We start from the raw sequence: 21907 nt of genomic DNA on the forward strand, positions 1-21907 counted from the left end.
GAAGGTGATACATGAATCCTAAAGAAAGTATAGGATATTGGCAGGTAAATAAGGAAATCACACTGCCTATTTACTGACATTTTGTTGGCAGGAAACAGCAATGTGCGCGCCACATTTGGGGACTGCAAACAGTCTGTCCTCAGGTCAGTTCTGTGGGAGGCCTTAAGTCAGACTGGAATCAGGACAGGTAACAATGAAGTCATAATTCTTTGTTGCTGTTGTTGGAAGAATGGTTTGTTTGTTTTAGTTAGGAGAACGGGATTTTATTTTTTATTCAAGTATAATTAACACACAGTGTTATATTACTTTCATGTGTACAATATCATGATTCAACAGTTCTATATATTACTCAGTGTTCATCATAACAAGTGCATCTGTTTCTTTTTTTTTTTTTTTTTTTTTTTTTGAGAGAGAGAGAGAGAGAGAGAGAGCAAACATACGTGGGAGACAGGGGGAGAAGAGGCAGAGGAAGAGGGAGAGAGAGAATCCCAAGCAGGCTCCACGCCCAGCAGAGAGCCTTAGCAGGGCTCAGTCTCATGACCCTGAGATCATGACCTGAGCTGAAATCAAGAATCACATGCTTAACTGACTGAGCCACCCAGGCACCCCACAGTAAGTGTGTTTTTAATCTCCTCCACTTAGAGGAAGGTGTAATTCTTAGAAACCAGGTTTAATTTATCTGAAGCAATGTAAGTTATGAGAAAAATCATAATAAAATATTTAAAATGAGAAAATGGGCTGAGGCAATATCATTAAGAGCTATTGAGTAACTGGATCTTGTCAGGACAAATGAATTTTTTTGGGGGGGGGGCTATTTTTTCAACTTTATTGAGGTATAGACAATTTAATTTTTTTTCAAGATTTTTTTTGTGACTACAGAGCACACACATCTCAAACTCTCAAATTTGAAGTCCAAAATGTCCTTTTAAATAATGCCTTCTTTTACACAACAGTTTTGTTATTCATAGATTCATGGAACTAGTTCAAGAGGACTGAAAATGTTTTGTGGTTGATTCTTTTACTTTTGGCAGAATATACTTAAATTATCTATCTAATTTTTCAGACCTCCAAAGACTGTCTTAGTAACCCATCCATTGTTTAATAATCCTTGTAGTTAAGAAATTATTCCTTCTAACTACCAGGAACGTCCTCCCTGGCATTAGTGGACATAACAAGGTATAGCCTCTTGCCCAATTGTCAAAACAACAGCAATCCAGAGACACAGCAGCTGTCCTGGTCCCTCTGTTTGGTAATGTCCATCTACTTCTAAAATCTCTTAAAATCAATTGGAAAGTCTCCACTAGAAGATGGATCGCCACTGAGTATTAATTAAGTAATTGATTGCCTGTTCTGCAAGTGAGCTCATGCGTTGGTTGTCTACAGGCACGGAGTGATTTCCCATTGATTCCTCAACAATGGCAAGTCCGGGGTTTCTCAGCCTGGGCTCTACTGACATTAGGACAGATAAATCTTTGTTCAGGGAAGATTCCTGTGCATTGTGAGCTCTTTACCAGCATCCCTGGACTCTATGCCAACAGCAGCACCCCCCCCCCGCCAAGTTTTGACAATAAAAAATGTCTCCAGACTTTGCCATTTGATCCCTGGGGTACAAGGAACAAATCATTTCTGACTGAGAACCACTGACCTTCTACTACCTTGTTTCAAAAGGTCTGAAGAGAGCGAACTACTGTTACAAACGAGATTTTTAATCTATAGCTAAGAAACCAAATTTTCACACATTTGAACTACCTGCAAATAACTTCAGATTATTTTTTATTATTAAAGGAATACTCACTTTTTAAAAGCAAATCCAAATTTTCTTAAAGATATAAACCACAGAGTAAAGTCTCCCCTTTGCTCTCCAATTATTGGTCCCATTTCCCATAGATGACCACTGTTGATGGTTTGTTGTGAATACATCACCATTTTATAAACACAAGTATTATATAGCCTTTATTTTCATAAATAAGATCAAACTATACAGACTAGTGTTCAGCCTACATATGTGAATACATAGCTCTGAAATTGCCCCATGTATTTAACAACCCTCTGCTACGACTGATACTTTTGTTTTGTATTTAAATATCTTAAATAGTTATTGGCAGTCATCATTTAAGATAGAAATTGTCTTTTAAAATAAAGGACCGGGGGCACCTGGGCGGCTCAGTCGGTTAAGCGTCTGCCTTTAGCTCAGGTCATGATCTCGGGGTTCTAGGATCGAGCCCTGTGTGGAGCGCTCTGCTCAACGTGGAGTCTGCTTCTCCCTCTCTCTCTCCCTCTGTGGTCTCTCTCTCTCTCTCTCAAATAAATAAAATCTTTAAGAAAATAAAATAAAATGAAAGGACCGAATGTAGGGAAAGTCTGTTTTTGTGTGAGCGTGTGGGTGTGTGCGTTTGTTTATTTTACTTCCTAACAACGTATTTGGTAAACTACCTCTATACTTTTGATGTTGTAATTCTCTAAGAAAATAGGATATTGCATGTTTTCCATAGATCGTAAAAAGGATTTCGAATGCTAGAAATAAATTATAGAATCCGATGAAATTCTTACGTTAGTGCTTAAGCAAGTCATAGCTGTACAGAAACACAGCAAACATTTTAATGAAATGTACCAATTACATTCACCTACTTTATTTTAAATTTAACTGAACAGAGATGCCCTTAAGGCATTGACTTCAGAGCCACCATATTAAATGTTTCCATATTAACATTTAAGGTTGTTACAGAATAAGGGTTATAATTTCACTGAGTTGGCATTTTGGTGAGTTCCCTAGACAAAATTGTAAGTGCTTGTGCATTTCTGTCAAGGTCTGTCAAAAAGTAAAAGCTAAGTTTTATTCCATTAATGATAAACCACTAGGAGCTTGGCCTCCAAAAAATGTTTATTATTAAGATTTTAGTCCTGAGAGGGAAGAAAAGGGTTATTTTAGTAAGGTGTGTTTGTGCAGACTCACCTTGGTGCCAACTTTCCTTCTATAGTGACAAGAGTTGTTCTCCTCCTCGTATGGAGGGAGGAGGAAGACACCTTCATAAAGGGAAATTTTTGCCCTGCTTTCAGGCCGATGGGGGAGGGGCAGAGAGCTCTTCTTATGTTTGCTTTTTTAAAATTGTCTTCAGTTTAAAATAATACTTATGCCAAAGTGGCATGTTTTGGGGTGGCATAATATGATCCCTTTCAACTTCTGCAAAATTTTCCTATAGCCTATAATTTACCTATAAGGTAATGGCCCCTTACTCTGTCATTCTGTTTCTGAACAATGGAGCCCTAAAGCTATTTGGTGAATCAGAGAAAGGTATTCTTCTGTGCTGAGCAAGATGAAGGAGCTGTGGTAACCCAAAGAGGAATTTTGGGGCCAAGCTGGGGTGAGGAGAGTGTCCACAGAGGGAGCTGGTACCTGGCACTGTGTATCAGTTCTCTAACAGAGCAAGGAGAGTGCTCATGGAGGAAAAATGCCCATTACCCCAGGAGTCAGAACTGAATGGGGTTGAGAAGGGCAACCATGCTGGAAGAGGATTTGTCAAGATAACAAATATATTAAAGAAAATAGAAAGGAGTTTCTCATTGTCGGAGAAGGGAGTAAGAGATATGTAATGGGAGAAAAGGAGAATGAACTAGCAACCCCTCTATGAAATGCTTATGAATTACAAAGGCTAACTTTACAGTGGAGGAGTTTTGGAGACATCACCCTAACCAAGTGACCAAAGTGATCATCATCAATAATGGGACAAATCAATATTTGGCATAACCTAACAGGCCGAAATGAGCATCACTTCTGTGAATTTCTTGCCAAAGGTGCATAATCTAAATCTAATTTTGATGAAATATCATACAACCAAAATTCAGGGACATTCTACAAAATATTTAACTTTCAATCTTCAAAAGTATCGAGGTCGTGAAAGATAAAGACTAAGAAACTACAGATCAAAGGAAACTAAAGAAATATGACAAACGCAAAGATTATGAACTAAATCCTTTTACTATGAAGGACTTTTGAGCAATATGTGAAACATGAATGGGTTCTGAGGTTGAAATGGTAGTAAGGTATCAATGTTAATTTTCTGATTTTGATGGTTCTAGCTTGGTTATGTAGGAGAATGCCCGTTTATAGAAAAAACATAACCAAAGTTTCTAAGTGTGATAGAGCATCTGATCAGGAACTTACTCTCAAATGATTCAGGGGGAAAAAAATCATTCTTTATACTATATTCGAAACTTTAATTTTGAGATCATCTCAAAATAAGTTATTTTAAAAATAGCACTATTTAAGACTTTAAGTATATATTTAAATCATAATGTTATAAAAATGTGGAACTAATTTCATGGCACAATCATTGAAGAGCTCTATCTGCTTCTAAAGATCAACTTAAAAGACAGGACATAAGAGCATAATATCCATAAAAACAAGTTACTCCAGAAGAATTTTCAAAACAGCAGCATGAAAACACAGGCAGGTATGTCTAGTTAAAACTTCTTCAAATAGTAACTGTGGCTGAAGGCTGACTATTCATCAAAGAATTTTTCTGAAACCTTCAATTTTTATTTTTTTTAAGTAAGCTGTATATCCAAGGTGGGGCTCGAACTCATGAACCCAAGATCAAGAGTCTCATGCTCTACAGACTGACCCAGCCGGTTGCCCCTGAAACCCTTGAATTTTAAATTTTGTTCTTAAGAAATCAATAAAAAATCCAAAGTCAGTATCAACACAGATTAACCTTATTTTATGTACACTTGAAGTCTCTGAAATGTGCGATGTTCTACCAGTGACATCCTGTGGTACACAAGTCCTTTGACCTCATTTTAATTAGTTTGTTGAAAAAATATTGATAATTTTAAAATAATTTCACAAGTAAGAATACTATTTACAATATAGCTCATTATTACATAGGTTTAACTATTTCCTTCATCAAATGGTGTGCTCTGAAAAACTAAGTACAGTCAAAACCTGACATAGCTAGATTTCTTCTCTATAAAAATGTCGCTTGCACTGTTATTAAAATGTCCTGCTGCATCTTCCAAAAAAATAGTCACTTTTATTCTTTTCATGTCTTGATGACAGATTACCAATATATTTTTATAAAATACATGCTATTGACAGTTCAAACTATTCTGTTCTTTTTTCTTATAATTGACAATATTCGAGGACGTTCCAAGCACGTACAAACTTGAGAAGGATAATAAGCCACAGAATTACATTCGGAGTCTCCAATAATCTTTAAAGTTTATATAAATCTGAGGCTTTAAAGTGGTATAGTTACCTTATATCCACACATAAACCTGCATGGGGATGTTTACAGCAACTTTATTCCTAATTGCCAAAATTTGGATGCAACCAGGATGTCCTTCGGTGGGTACCTTCAGACAATGGAATATTTTTCAGTTCTAAAAGAAATTAGTTACTAAGCCATAAAGACACAGAGGACTCTTAAATGCATGTTACTAAGTGAAAGAAGCCCATCTGAAAAGGGCAGGAACTTGGTTTCATTCAATGCGGTTTGCACAAAATACTGCACTGAGCCTCCCGCATAGGAACTGTCCAATCTGTGAGTGACCACGTGCACGCTCTCTCCTGATGTTCTCTATGTCTTCTTCCTCTAGTACCAGACCAACCTTGATTCTGAGTAAGCACTCAATAAATTCCTGATTTTTAAAATGATTGGCGGAGAGGTTTTTGAAGGAAAGGAAGGGAACTGAGTTAAACTGTAAAGTATGGCAGACCTTTCATAGATAAAGAAGATTGGTTGCAGGAGCAGGGGGGACACCCCCCCAACCACTCCACTCGCACAACCTGCCTCAGGGGGACGGTTATCTGTGACATTCCACGTGAGAAAAGGCAAAGAAAGGAGAATTCTGGCATCTTCTGAGGACATGGAAAAGAACGTCCCAATAGCATGGAGGTTCTTGGGACATAGTTGGCGTCAGGCTAGTAAGCAAGGCGAGGCTCCCATAGAGAGAGCTGTACCTGCCAGAATGAGACTACACGTGTTAGCATACTGGGAGGAAACCACTTTTTTGAATGTCTTTGTATTAACCTTCACTCCTCGTTCTTCATCAGTGGTTCCCGGGAGTGGCCAGGATGTCAAGTGCTCCCTCGGCTATTTCCCCTGTGGGAATACCACCAAGTGCTTGCCTCAGCTGCTTCACTGCAACGGTGTGGACGACTGCGGCAACCAGGCCGATGAGGACAACTGCGGTGAGTGAAGCGCCCGTAGTCACCGTAGTCACCGCAGGACCCGGGGCGCAAGCACCGAGAAGGTGAAGTCGCTGAGACCTCTCATAACGAGATGAGAAAAGGGGAAAGAGAAAACTAAGTGGAAATACAAAATAGATGTCACTTAAGGAAATCTTACATTTCTTGTATTAGCTTAAAATATCCATCCTTTTCGATGTGTTGGTCTCACAGCCAATATTTCAGGAAAGTGGCGATGGTGCACATAGTGAAGTTTTTTATCCCGCAAACCGGTCCAGGTAGCGTCTTCCCGGCAGAAGGGTGTGGAAACGGAGACTATGGGCTCTGGAGCCAGAGAGCCGGGTTGGAACTCGGGTACAACGATAACCAATGATGTAGTCTTGAGAACGTATTTTAGCCTCACTTTGCCTCCGTTTCCTCATGTTAGAAAAGGGTTTGGAAATTGTCCCTACACTAAGAGAATTTGGAAAGATTATATGTAAGGGATTAGAAGAAAGCAGGCATACAGCAGGTACTAGTTAAGTGTTAACAGCTATCGTACTTTATCCTTTGCTTACTACAGTTCTGAAGGACAAAGGAGATCTCCTCGAAAAGAACAAACAATAAGTCCAGCTTACCTCTTACTTAACCAACAACCATATCTATAATCTTATAAAGCCAACAAGTAGGGCTTCCGGCCAGCTAGAATATCTGGAAAACTTGGCTTTCAGTTAGAATTTTGTTCAAATTTCTGAAGTCTCAAAAACACAAATTTATAAAAGAATTTCAATTGGCTGGATTTGACTCACTAGGAAAATGAACTTTGGTTAATAATGTAAAATAATGAGATTTCTCACTCATGGAGAAATAAGGTACTATACTTGGAGGACAAAGACATGCATAACAATTTGAAATGCTGCATAAATAATACACTGAAGAGGACTGGATGTTTTCACTCCCTCAAATATTAAAGACTTTTTAAGGCACCACTTTGAAGGAGTTAACTCTTCTCAGTTTGGAACATTGTTTCTAGGGGGTGGAGGTTAACTCAAAACACGCTTTCTAAACTGGTGAGCTTAAGCTAAAACGGCCTTTGATTTGGATGGCTATACATATGTGTTTTCTTCTTTAAAAAAATATATATTTTAAAATATATATGAATATAGGGGCGCCTGGGTGGCTCAGTCAGTAAGCATCTGCCTTCAGCTCAGGGCGTGATCCTGGCATTCTGGGATCAAGCCCCACATCAGGCTCCTCTGCTGGAAGCCTGCTTCTTCCTCCCTCAGTCCCCCTGCTTGTGTTCCCTCTCTCGCTGGCTGTCTCTATCTCTGTCAAGTAAATAAGTAAAATTTAAATATATATATGAATATAAAATATTTAAATATATATTAATTGTAAATGTATAAATATAATATATATATTTTTTATAAATAATATAAAATATATAAATATATTATGTGTAAAGATATAAGTATAAAAATATAAATATATTGTTTTATATATGATCTAAATATATATATATATTCTCTCTTGTTAGTACCTGAATACTGAACAAATTAAAAAAATAAAACAAAACAAAGATAAAGGCATTCTGGGCTCTGACAGCCACTTCCCCCTCAAGCTGCGAGCAGTTCAGATAGAGAGAGTGGCCTGAGAGCTTCCCAGCAATTGAAATGTTGGCAGGAAGCAGGAAAAAACGTGGTGGGACAGGAAATTCACCACCGAAAGTAGTTTCTCAGTGAAAAAAAGCTTGGGAGCTCCTGCTTTAGTGCTAACTTTAAAGAAACCAAGCAACAGAAGTAACAATCCTCAAGGTGATAATCCTTAGTTACTCAAAATTTCTCCTATTCACCAACCAGCAAATTCAGATGGAGGCACTATGACATTGGAGTGTGGAGATCAGGCTCAGGAGATCTGGACTTCAGTTGTGTCTACGAAGAGGGTAGAAATGGCTGTTTTCCTCTCGGTGAAATGAGAATAATAAAAGTATCTATGTCCACCTGGTCTTAAAAAGATTCAATGAGATACTGTATCTTAGGTGCTTACCCCAGTACTTGACACATAATTAGCATTCAGTAAATGTTAACTTGTGTATCAGCGAGCTGTTGTTATTACACACTTAGTGACGTAAGAAGGAATCATTTATTTCGCTGGCCATTCTGTGGGTCAACAACCCCGGCTGGGCTGGGCTGGGCTGGGCTGGGCTGGGCTGGGCTGCGAGCAGCCCCGCAGTTCCCAGCTCAGTTGGACTTTCTCATGCATCTGCGGTTATCTGTGGATCGGCTTTGTCATCATGCCTGGGACCTCGGCTGAGATAACCAAAATGACTCAGCTCCAGAGTGTCCCCCCGCGGGCTAAGCCAAGCTTGTTCTCGCGGTAGAGACAGGGCACCCAGGAGTAGTGAACTGGGAGCATACAAGACCTCTTGACACCTGGGCTCAAAATTGGCACACTCACCCCACGTCCCTGCCAAGGCGAGTCACAAGGCCGGCTCTGTTTCAAGAGGTGAAACGGACCCCTCCCCCTGCTGAGAGGAGCTGCAAAGTCACACTGCTGGGGGCTTGGGCAGAGGGAGGGCAGCAACTCCAGCGCTTCTGCGCATTCTACCACGGGCGCTATTATCGCTGTTTTTCCCACGTTGATACTAACTCGCAGTGACTCAGAGTCCCCACCTGGTGACTTTAGGAAGTCCTGTCAGTTAAACAATTTAAATATTTCTAGGAACAGCCATACTTTACTTATTGAAACAGCGGCTCGTATTTGGAGGAATGAGATCTTTCCATGCTCTTGCTTTTGTAGTTATACGTTTATATAAGTAGATGTGTGTGCGTGTGTGTGGGTGGGTGGGTGCGCGTGTCCTATTGATTATGGAAGAGTCAGGAGGTACATAAGCTTTCCCACACCTTCTGAAAGTGTAATTATAGTTTATTTGGGGAGAAGATAAACTGTGTAGATTTGTGTATTTGGAACTTAATCGTGTTAGTTATCCCGATTAATTATCCTGGCGAATTTTAATAGAGAGACTATAACAGGGAAAATATTAAGGCCTATTTCTTTATACTTAGAATTTGAATTCTGATGACAAGCACGGGCTTAACTCTTGTGAAAACAGTACCAATTGGAACAAAAATCCGGTTAGAGTTGTATCCATCCATCATGATTTCTTCTTTTTCCATCTCTTTGACTTTTTCTCCCTCGCAGTGTTTTTTCCACTCTCCGTGGATATGAGGGCCATTCTCCCTCTTTCCATCTCATCGTTTCCATGTGTCTCCCCACTTCCATTCTGCCCTGTAACTGTCCCCATCCCTTTTTTCACTCTCTCTTAACTTCCCCTTCTATTTCATGCTTGTCTTTTCCTCTCTTCTTTTCTCTCTCAAACCAAGTCCGTCACAATATTCATAAATTAGACTTTAATTATCATTTAGCTCACTTCATTAAGTTTGTAAACTGGCTGTTAAAAAGATTTTAATATCTTTACCTCCAAAGAAAAAAACCCCAAACTGTTGCTTTTAATTTCTATGTAGCACTCAACAGATACCTGCTACCCCTCCTCCACCCTTGGGCTGTGTATCCCAGAATAGTGGCTTGTATTTTATGGTCAGTAGACTGAGGTTTGAGAAAACGTTCAGCAAGTTCTATGAATTCCCTGAAAACTATTAAATGCTGTATATTTGTGCACATGTAAACTTCCCATAAAAACAGTGTCTATAACATCAACTTTGCAAAAGGCTTTATAGTTATTGAAAGGCAGAAAAGATTCCTAATCCTTGTCATTGACTAAAACAGAAATCTCCTTAAAAAACTATTTAATCCTGAGTTGGAATCAATTTCCCCCAATTAGCACTCCAAATTCACTCATGTAAAATTATTATATTGTCAGTAGTTTACAAAAATAATCATAACAGCAATAACGACTTTTCCTTACCTTCTCTGATTTCTTTTTAAGTAGAAATAGAATTTTTGGAAGATTCCTCAACCAGGTTTCAGAAAGTTCAGGCTCAGATCCTCGAAGTGCCTCTTTCTATCTCTTGTTACCTGGGCAAATCATTTTTTGGGTCAGTCCCATTTTCCTTATTTGTGAGATTGGAATAATAAATTTGTTGTGAGAATTAAGTGAAGTACATATATAAAAATGCATATATATGTACATATGAATATATATATCTATATATATCTATATATCTATATAGATATATATAGATATATATATACAAAACAAGCAATCAATCTGTGCTGATTATTGACCCTATATTCAGTAGTTACTCTGGAGTTCACATCTTTTTAATTCGATCTCAGGAATTGTTTATATTTGATTGAACTTCAAAACAGAGAAATCCTGGTTTATATGTATGAAGGGAAGTGTGAAGCAAGTTAAGTCAAAACAGTATAAGCAATCTGTTCTGAAAGTTTTGCAAATTTGTTGTCTTAGGGACCCCTGACATGAGCAGGGAATTCATTCACAAAAATAAAATATTCAGTTCACAGATGAAATAACTCAAGTTCTAGCTATAGGTGTATATAAAGACCTTAAATGTTGACATATGAAAATGAACAGCATTCTGTTTAATCAAAAAGACCAATTATTAAAAATACAAGTGACATTTAAAAAGCAATTAATATTAAAATGTTTTTATTAGACCAAAAAGAGTATGCTATTTTAAAACCTCCTTTATTCACCATTGCCAACATTTGAAAACTCCCAAGTCCAGTTTTGGAAATATGGGTGAAATCTTAATCTTTTCTTATGAAAACACGTCTATGTAACAGATACTATGTTAAACTACTCCTGGTTTTATATCAGAAATATATCTCTCTTGAAATTCACCTAGATCAGCGGATCTCCCACTGTGGTTCTGGACCAAACCCCTCAGCATTAGCCATGAAGTTGTTAGGAATGCAAGTTCTCAGGCCCCAGCCCAGCCCGATTGAATCAGAAACTCTGCCAGTGGCTCAATGATGTTTCTGCAGGCTCTTCAAGTCATCCCAAGGCACACCACGTTTTGAGAACCTCGGACCTACACCCAAGTGAGAAGAAAATAAGGACTGCATGTGAAATAGTAGCATTAGCTACTAGAAATAAACTAGAATCAAGTGTTCCACATGGGATGCCAGCCTGATCACTTGCTAACAAACTCCATTATCATGACTATCAAAAGTGTTCGTTTCCCTAAGAAACACTGACACTGCATTGGTTGCAGTCATCTAGAAATACAAAAAAAAAAAAAAAAAATCTGAACTCTGGTCAAAACCTCAACAATGGTCAGCCGCCATGCTGTTACCAGAACATCCCAGGAAGGAAAACACAAGTTTACCACCACCTTTAAAGCCCCGGTGATAAAAGTGATGAAATGCAGTTATTTCTCTTGCATCTTATTACTGAATTCCCTTCACCAGCTGTGGGGTTGTTTTTTTTTTTCCTTCTCATTTTATACTATCTGGATAATTTGTGTTTCCCTGGCTGTTCATTTTTAAGATATTCATGTTTATATTCTGTTTAATGCTAATTAAATTAAGTCAGAAAGTTGGTTCTTTTCAGAATATGTAAACCTATGCATATTTGAATAAGCAGCGTTAAATATATTTACAATCACATAAAATACAGTACCTTAACACATAAATAAAAGAAAAACCCACAGCTAAAAATCACTTTTAGAGGGATCATTTACGACTTAACAGTATATTGGCAAATAAAAAAATCTTTTTGTAATGGAAGGGGGGGACTTTTCCTTAATTAGAACTTCTAAAATACATCCAAAAAAATACCTCCAAGCTATTTCACACTGACACCAATAATAACTATTAAAGTGGAAAAGTAAGTCAAAGCAAAATAGTAGTAATAAAATTTAGCAGAGTCACCAAAAAAATGAAACACCATTAAATAAATAAAACTGATTCCCCATGTATTGAACTAGAATATGAACTAAATATATTTGGGGAAAAAATACAACTTTTGTGTTATCACAGGCATTTTAAAGAAGCACTCTGATTTGGCTATTGAATTCCCAGTTTTCTTTAAAAAGATAAATTCTTGATAATGGGATAGTTTACCGAATACAAAAAATAAAATAAAATGTCTCAGTATAAAAAGTATAACATCTACTCACTGAATATTTTTCAGGACACAATGCAAACAAAAGCAATAGATTTAAAGTTTTCCATTGCATTCACAAGAATCCCTTTCTTCTTAAAATATTTGGGCAATACAGAATTTATAGATGTATATAGACAAATTTGTCAAAATCAAGTGCACCATTTTTATAATAACTTTGATCCTTACTGATAAACTTCGATATGGAAATGAACAATTTTTTCTCCTGAGTTACACCATTTGACATAATTCCCATACAATTTCCATCTTTTTGCCATGTATCTCTAACCCATTTTTCATCTCAGAACTGCCATAGATGCAATCAAACAGGCTAAAGACCAAATAATAATAATAATAATAAGTCTTAAAGAATCACTGGAGGAGGATTTGTTGCAAGAATGACAAACCAAAAAAAGAGGGGCCTTTCACTTTTTCAGCTAAAGCTCTCAGATACTTGGGAGAATACATCTCGGTAAATACCAAGGGAATTGGATTACAAAAAAAGGTGAGGACCCTCACTGAGAAATCATTTATGTCCATTTTAAACTGAGGGCTAACTCAGTAGTAAAAATGAAATACTAAAGTAGAATCAAATTCTCAGATAATATGGCACTTATTCACTATCTCTAGGTTCTTATTTAAAAAGAACTCTGCAGGGGTGCCTGGGTGGCACAGCGGTTAAAGCCTCTGCCTTTGGCTCAGGGCGTGATCCTGGAGTTCCGGGATCGAGCCCCACATCAGGCTCCTCTGCTGTGAGCCTGCTTCTTCCTCTCCCACTCCCCCTGCTTGTGTTCCCTCTCTCACTGGCTGTCTCTATCTCTGTCAAATAAATAAATAAAATCTTTAAAAAAAAAAAAAAACTCTGCATTTCCAGATTAGAAATTCGCTAGCATTCCTTCTTTTGTATTATAAGCAGATGGTCATACAAAAAGGGCTCTGCATCAAAATTACATCAACCCACCTCACCCCCCTGTTGGGGCCAAGTTCGATTACTCTACCATGAAGACCAGAGTTCTGATGCCGCCCTCCGTAGACTCTTCAAACATTTCTCATTTTAACAGAGGAAAATGATGAAGACGTTTGTTATTCTATTTCTAGGTTAGTATTTCTATAATCCACAGGGGAAATAGAAATCTCTTCTAATACATTTTGGATGGTGTAGTAGGTTAGTATCTGCTAAAAATTTACATCCACCTACAACCTCAGAATGTGACCTTATTTGGAAATAAGGCCTTTGCAGAGGTAACGAAGGCAAAGAGTTCCTGGTTTCCCCTAGATTCTGCCTAGGGAAAACAGAGGGCAAGAAGACCCTTCCACTCTCCCTCTGTTGTCCAGGTATCTTGGGCAGACAAGGAACAGCAAAGCCTGCTGTTCCTTCTTTTTTGTTTTTCCAAATCTCAATCTCAAATACAGGCGTTTGAAAGTCAAATGCTGAGAGTTTCACTCCTTTTGTTATCTTCAAGTTTCTGCTAGTCCTTTCCCCAACGCAATGGAAGTGGAAAAATTTAGCGACCTGCTGTAGGAAAAAAAGGACAGAGAATGCAAAAAATTCAAGGGAAGAAAAACTTTGTTAAAACCCCCAAATATTTTCCTGTCACTGGGTTGGCACTTCCTAATCTATGAGAATTAGATACACAGTATTTATTTATGAGTGTGATGGTGATGATACATATTCTTAAATTTTAAAAAGATTTTAAGAATGTTTGAAGTGTATTCAAGGACTCCTTTAATTTTTAATTGGGCCCGAACTGAAAATTCTGGAACACCAAATATTCCTTTATTCCTTCCTAAATACAGCTTTTTATTCAGCTGTCAGAATGGTGGTAATGTCGAGCAGTTTGAGGTAGAACTTAGCTCTTCTTCTCATTTTAGAATATTCCATTTAAAGTTGGTGGCTTGCTTCTTTTAAAGTTAAAAATGCAAGAGGAAAAGTGACATGGGTCATGAGTATGTATTAATACACAACCACGCATTGTATGTTCAAAAATACCCGGTTTTCTATTTCTTATTCTCAAAATAGCATTGGAAATACCTAAGTAGCTGAACCGTTGACTTTTCTATACACACAAACCTCAGTTTACTTTGTTAAGTTTTTATTTAAATTCCAGTTAGTTAACATACAGTGTGATATTAGTTTCAGGTGTACAACACCCGTGATTCAACACTTCTATACAACACGGGGTGCTCATCACAAGTGCACTCCTGAATCCCCATCACCTAATTCACCCATCCCCCCCACCCACCTCCCCCTGGTAACCATCAGTTTGTTCTCTACAGTCAAGAGTCTGTTTCTTGGTTTGCCCCTTTCTCTTTTTTTTTCCCTTTGCTCGACGAACCTCAGTTTAACCTCAAGTTCGGTTATCCAACAATGTTTAACAAGGTTTGGGTTGACTTCACCCAGACTTCCATCTCAGAGCATTTCTTACTAGATAGGCCACAAAGAACAGTTTGCTTAGTGGCCTTAATTTCCTTTAAAATAGGCCCAGGATAACGTCACACCCCTAATTTCTTCAGAGTTGCCACCAAAGGTATTAAGCGCCTACAAAGGGGCTAATGCAGTCTGCCCAGCAAACTACTATTGTCATTTCAAATTCAAGGAGATCCCACATAGTTAGTTGACAGAATTGTTCTGCCTGGCCAGTCAGCATCCAAAGGTTTATTCTAATGGCCCAGGGCACCTTTACTTTGGGGATCATTACTTTCTGAGAAAAAGATTCTCCCTATGTACCAAGAATGGGTGCTGAAAATTGAGTAAATGTCTAAGAATCAGAAATGCTCCACTTTACGTAAATCCAAACTTTATATAAATTATTCATTCATTAGTCAGTAAGTAGGTATACGCTGTAACCCATGGGACTTATGCCTTCATTTTAATAAAAGAGGAGACCGGTTCAATGCAGCATGCTTATATCCTTGGGACCTCCTCTCAGAGACTCCAGTCCCTTAACTTTTGATTATTCAAAATCTAAATATCAAATACCCAGGAGTGGCTCCTGCAAATCTGTGGGAACTTTGGGAAGCCAGCTGTCAGAACTAGAGGCAGCACTGTCCCTGGGGGCTGGCGAGAGGTGTTAGAGTTCTGAACCCCCCCCCCAACCCCGCCAAATCCTGATCTCGTAGGTAGTATGGAAGCCCAGAAATCTGCATTTTTAACAAACACAGCAGCTGAATATCACACGCTTTAACATTTTGAAATGATTCACTTCCCGATGCGCAGACAATTTTATTGCCATATTCAGAACACCTAGAAAGTGATTAATGAGTGCAGAGGAGTGGTTTTCAAACTTCAGCATGCCTCAGATCAAGCTTGTTAAAACCTAGGTGGCTCAGCCCCATCTCCGGTTTCTGATTCGATGCCTCTGGAGTGAGGCTCAAGCATTTGCTTTTCTTCTAAGTCCACAAGTAATGCTGATGCTGCTGGTCCTGGATCTACGTTTTGAAAACCAGTGACCTAGGCATACTCTTTCTAGTGCAGATGCAAAAGCAAACACTTTCCAAAATGTATGGTGTCCCTCTAACAAGAATTCAACAAAATTCAAGACATTTCCTTAATGCCTGCTTTCTCCTTTCCTCATGCCAGCATGCATTATTAATCCTAAGTGGAGATATAGCACACAGCATTTCCAAACATATTTCACCACAGACCTCTCTTCTCATGGAGAATCCCAGGAAACTATTTGAGGAGAGCCTAATATAGCACCGTAGCAAATTAGTGCATTCAAGAAACTTGGACCTGGGGTGTGCCCAGCTGGTGTGTGACTCTAGATCTCAAGGTCGTGAGTTCAAGCCCCACTCTGGGCACAGAGCCTACTTAAAATAAATAAAAACATATTTTTTTAAAAAAAGAGAGAAGAAAGAAAAGAAACTTGGACCTTTCCGATTTGCATCCAGACCTCATCCCTCGAACCCCGACCCCTACCCCGCACCCCACACCAGTGCCGGGAGAATCGGAGAGCATGGAAGGGGGAGGTGACTTGTCCAGAATTCTAACTGATGTGTAATCGACTTTTCCATAAAACTAAATTATAACAAATACTTGGTGCAAGTGAAATAATGTTTTAGTTATTTCCTATACCACATTTTAAATATGTTTAAAGTACCTCTGTGGTCACTGAAGTATATAAAAAATGCATAAGTTTATAAGATTATTTCCTACTATACTCTCATAAGGAGATAAAATGCATATATAAATAAGCATAGTATGAAGCAGATTACAGTAAGTGTAATAAGAAAGATATAAACAACGTGCCCTTAAATGAAGGACCACTTGCATTAATCTTACTTAAGTGTTTGGACTACTCACTATTAACAATCAGCAACTTTGCTAAAAGAAAAGAAGTATGCTTTTTCTGACCGACAGGATTTTTCTGTTACTAAATCTAGCTGTGCTCCACTGCATGTGGGAAGGGCTCTAGCTGTCCTTCAGGGTGAATTTCATAATGCAGTTCTCCCAAAACTTGTTTTAAGACTCACCTGGGACACCTTTGGAAAATATAGATCCTTAGACCCCATACTGACCACATAAATCAAAATCTCCAATAGAGGAGCCTGGAAAACTGTGTTTTCAATAAATGCCCCAGTTCCCAAATTTTACTGTAGAAGAAGAGACTGCGTTTTCTCTGAAGTGTGTTGAGGATAGAGCCTCATTCATTCATTCATTCACTCAGCGAATATCTACTAAGCCCATGCAGATGTTTCTTGGTCTGTGTCATTAATTTTTTTTTAAAGATTTTATTTATTTATTTGACAGAGATAGAGACAGCCAGTGAGAGAGGGAACACAAGCAGGGGGAGTGGGAGAGGAAGAAGCAGGCTCATAGCGGAGGAGCCTGATGTGGGGCTCGATCCCAGAACTCCGGGATCACGCCCTGAGCCGAAGGCAGACGCTTAACCGCTGTGCCACCCAGGCGCCCCTGTGTCATTAATTTTTATCCACACTGTGTTAAATAACAAATATTCAACTGACTAAATTGATCAAATTGGCTTTATTTAATGATTTATGAATCGAGCAGCATCCAAGCTAGCAGCTAGAAAGAAGCTTTGTTGTGCTGTAGAAAAGGAAGGGTTTCTAGGGGCTCCTGGGTGGCCTAGTCGGTTAAGTGTCTGTCTTCACTGAGGTCATGATCTCAGGGTACTGGGATTGAGCCCTGCATTGGACTCCCTGCTCAGCTGGGAGTCTGCTTCTCCCTCTCCCTCTGCCCCTCTCCTCTGCTCGTGCTCGCTCTCTTTCTCAAATCAATAAATAAAATCTTAAAAAAAAAAAAGATCTTAAATTAAAAAAAAGGAAAGGAAAGGTTTCTAAAGGCCAGAGGGAACCAAAAAAAGGAAATCATTAACAAAGAATGCATTGTTTCAGGCAAGGTTACCCTCCCAAGAGAAACAGAAAGGGTTTATCAGCGGATTACCTCCTAGCGCTGACCCAGAAATTTCAGGTCGGCTGGTTAAAGGTCACACTCCTGGGGCATTAAGACCGCTGTTAAATCTCGGTTTGCTGATGTGGGATTAGCAACAGTGACACCATTTGGGACCCGCTGTCTCCTTTTTTAACACTAGCATCATTACATCAATTTTTAGCTAGAAAAATCGCTTTTATAGTAAACATATATATTTGTCATCAATGCTGTTCATGCAGGAATACCAACATATAGGAGCCCATAATTCCTACCACTGTGTTCTTTGAGGACAGTGCTCATTACTACCCTGCGATACCTCAAGAGAAATCAGAGAATCAGACTTCAGTGGGATCATTACTCAAGTATGAAAAACCATTCTGCTCACTGCCCCCAGACGTCCTTAAAAATGAAGGATTTAAAATATAGAAACACATATACCAAAAGCTGTTTTCTTAAAAATGCTAACTTTCCAACTTTGCAATTTTGGCTACAATTCCCATGTTCTATGTTCCTGCCTTCTGGCGGGAGGAAGTAATGGGTGGGAAGAAGCAAATGCTTTGGGAAGGCGGAAAGGAAGGTAAAGCTAATTATTAAAAAGCTTGTGTGTTTGAAGATGTTGCTGTTGAAAAAGAAATCTCCCCGGAAAAGATATGTTCTATCTTGGGGAAGTATAAGCAGGTTTGTCCTGTTTTTTTCTGCATTTTAAAATTCTCCACATCTATCCTAGTATCACCTCTTCTTCTCCTCTTTTCTCTCTTTTTTTTTTTCACTCTGTGTGTGCATGTGTATGTGTGTGTGTTGTGTGGAGGTGCAATAAGATAGAAAGGGAGAGAAAAGGAATAGGATTAAGAAAAAGAAAGAGGGGTTCCTGGGTGACTCAGTCAGTTAAATGCCCAACTCTTGGTCTCGGCTCAGGTTATGATCTCAGGGTCATGGGACTGAGCTCCCCCAGGGTTCCGTGTTCAGAGGGCAGTCTGCTTAAGATTTTCTCTCTCCCTCTCCCTGCCCTTCTCCACCCCCACCCCCATCCCACTTGTGCTCTTTTTCTTCTCTCTCTAAAATAAATAAATAAATCTTTTTTTTTCAAGATTTTATTTATTTATTTGAAAGAGAGGAGAGAGAGAGAGAGCACACAAGCAGGGGAGCAGCAGAGGCAGAGGGAGAAGCCGGCTCCCCACTGAGCAGGGAGCCTGATGCGGGGCTCAATCCCAGAACCCCGGGATCATAACCTGAGCTAAAGGCAGATGCTTAACAAACTGAACCACCCAGGCACTCCTAATAAATAAATCTTTTTTAAAAAGGAAAAAAAGCAAAAGAGAAGCAGCATAAATAACTATATTGTGTGAATTTGTTGAACCAAAATATTGCAAACAAAGCCATATACAGTGAACCCCTTAAAATAGAGAGTAATGTTAAGGGACAAAGGATTAGCACAGGGCCCCAAGCCCATGATTTTAAGCACTGCACTATCAATTAATGGTAAAAACGCAGCACATTGAAATAGTTCATTTGTAAAAACTGAGTTCAAGACAGGGCCTGCTAAGAACCAGAGTGAACGAAAATCAACATCTACTGGCACTGACCCAACCCCTGATCTCATAAATTTCCTAGCAGCGGTGAAACACTAACCACAGAAACAGCCCTATGTTCTGGAATGCTGTCACCTCACCTAATTTCCATTGCTGTTTTCTGAGGTCTGGGTGGATGTATCAGGGATGTGAACATGACCATGGGGTGTGTACGTCCTCCTCCTACAAGCCAACAAGGCACTGGCAGCCTGCAAGGAGAAATTCTTCAGACCTTTGCAAACTACTTCCTCCCTTGCTCTGTAGATACACAACAAACTTGCTTATAAAAATAATTAATGACTCAACATACCCAGAGCCAAATGACTTATCTTACTTGTTTTATTTATCACATTTATAAAAGCATAAAAAACCATAACATAAACATGAAAATTAATATATTTTTAAATTAAAAATTTTTTTTAGTAATAGTTTAATGATTTACAATGCTTTCACTGATTCCATAAGTAACTATGGTGATGAACGTAAATTCCAGTTAATAACTACTTCTGGTTGTTGTTTTAATGAATTTTTGTGCAGCTTACACAATTCTGATGTAAGAGCCTCAATAATGGAAATGAAATAGACAACAGAAAAATAGGTAATAAACAGCAATAGCTGGATATTTAAAGGTGACGTCACACCAAAGTTGAAATTCTGTAGGTAGACTATCAACTGATAAATCATGTATTTGGCCTAGAAAAGAGAATATGAAAATAATTTTATTATTTTAACTCTTCAGTAATCCTTAATAATCTGTTTCATTTAAACTTCTTAGAGGCAGTTTTTCCATCTGTAAATGGAGATGACGATAATGATCGAATAGAGTTATGAGGAAAAATAAAGTATCTGCTACAGTGTAGTAGGTATTTGCTAAGTACAAGTTTTCTCAGTGCTAAGTGCTAATATTCAATTCCTCTGTTAAAATGGGGGAATCAAGGGACACCTGAGTGGCTCAGTCAGCTAAGCTTCTGCCTTCAGCTCAGGTCATGATCCTGGGATTCTGGGATCAAGTGCGCAACATCAGACTCCTTGCTCAGCGGGGAGCCTGCTTCTCCCTCTGCCTGCCACTTCCCCTGGCTTGTACTCTCTCTCTCTGACAAACAAATAAATAAAATATTTTTAAAAATTTTTTTAAATAAAATGAGGGAGTCAAAATCTTTCACAGAAGTCTCCTTTCTTATATCTAAAGATATGAACCAAGTTTTTAAAAGTAAAAGCTTGCTAAAAAGCCAACAAACACAGACAAACCAGGAAAGGGGGACAGGCCAATGCCATAAACCAAAACCTGACAGCCAAGGAAACAAATAGAAAATTCTGCACTGGATCTCAGCCAAAAGGCCAAGAAGCAATACATATAGATAATTCTGGAGCCCAAGAGTAGAAAGTTTTGTAAGGCTCCTGACCCTGTCCCCAGAACCCACATGGGAGATGCAGAAAAATGTTGAAAAGTGTCATCATTTCTGTAGCAAGACCACAAAATTAACTACACTGAAGCTCAGAGTTTCAGAAAAAATGCACTGCTTTGTCCTCACTCATGAGATCCTGCTTGAGCTCCCAAAATGCTGTAAATGTCCAATCACACTTAAAACCATATTTTAATCCAATAATTCAAATGGTCTTTGTATCTATCAGGGTTTAATACATAAAACAGAACCCACTCCAGGTATGTTAAACTGAAATACTTACAAAATCCCCAGTAAGGCTGGGATAGTGGGCATCAGCAAGGCTCCCATCGGTGCTCTTGAATCCAACAGCACACCAACATGGCTGCAATCCAGAGACTGAGACAGTGGCTACCACCACCACTGCTGATCCTGCTGCCCCTACCACTAACACAACTGTCTCTTCGCATCCACAAAGCTAGTGATACCCAAATTGCCCTGCTGTTGCTATAATTGCCTCTTAACACAACTTCTCTGTTTTAGACATACCAGCAGGAAAATGATCTGTACCTTTCTTCTACCAACCAAAATGTGTGTGAGTGTACCCCATCCTGGCTGTGAAGGAGATGTGAGATGTTGTAAGCTTTTCAGTCTCTGCTTTCCAGGAACACACCAATGAAGGGGGAATTGAATGGAGGTTGAGCAATTCAATCTACAGTGTCCACTCCAGGTCCATTGCAGTTCTACAATACAATGGTAGACGTGTCCCTCATAATCTACTCCTTTGGTGACTCAGTCAAGACCCATATGTATTTCCCTCCTAACTTCATTTAGCCTAAGGCAACGTTGAGTCTGGATTCAGTCAACAATCTGGCAAACTATTGCTTGAGCCAGCATACCAAATCCAGAAACCTGTATTAATGAGCTTTGCCCAAAGTTATAGTCCCTCCTCCTGGTCTAGTACCCTCAGAAATTGTTCCCACGAAATTTCCTTGGGTTTCTGCTTATCTAAAAGAGCAAAAATTTTTGGTATGTCAATCTTCACTTCCTAAGTCCGACTTATGCTTAGCTTCTGGGGTGTGCTTATAATAGGCTGGGAGTCAAAGAAGAATGCTCAAAGTGTGGGGCCTGGAGAGACTTCACAAGTTATTTACCTCAAGTAAAGTAATAGTTGATCTCCAACAAACTACAGCAAACCTCATGGGACAGGGGAAGAGAGCTGTTATGCTGACAGGAGAGGTTGCCTGGGCTAAGGATTTTGAGTATTCAAATTCAACTCAACACATTCAAATATCCCATTACAGTTCACAG

The 21907-nt window shown here is 38.9% G+C and overlaps 1 protein-coding gene across 8 annotated transcripts in view; it reads left to right on the plus strand.

Moving 5' to 3' along the window:
- The window catches only part of RXFP1 (relaxin family peptide receptor 1), a 100265-nt gene that overhangs the window by 27120 nt on the left and 51238 nt on the right, over window positions 1-21907 (plus strand). For 6 of the 8 annotated variants that reach the window (XR_015726515.1, XM_045798740.2, XM_045798741.2 and 3 more), the window contains one exon: window positions 6053-6190. The exons of 1 other annotated variant lie outside the window; for it this stretch is intronic. Coding sequence is in view for 4 of the 7 variants with exons in the window: in XM_045798740.2 (XP_045654696.1) it covers window positions 6053-6190 (138 nt within the window). In the remaining 3 variants the exon portion in view is untranslated. Of the gene's footprint in view, window positions 1-6052; window positions 6253-21907 lie in introns of those variants that run through there. One more of the 8 variants, XM_087866549.1, reaches the window with a different exon arrangement.

Source organism: Ursus americanus, chromosome 13, assembly GCF_024610735.1.
Source record: "Ursus americanus isolate L20-20 chromosome 13, mUrsAme1.1.p, whole genome shotgun sequence".
Lineage (NCBI taxonomy): Eukaryota > Metazoa > Chordata > Mammalia > Carnivora > Ursidae > Ursus > Ursus americanus.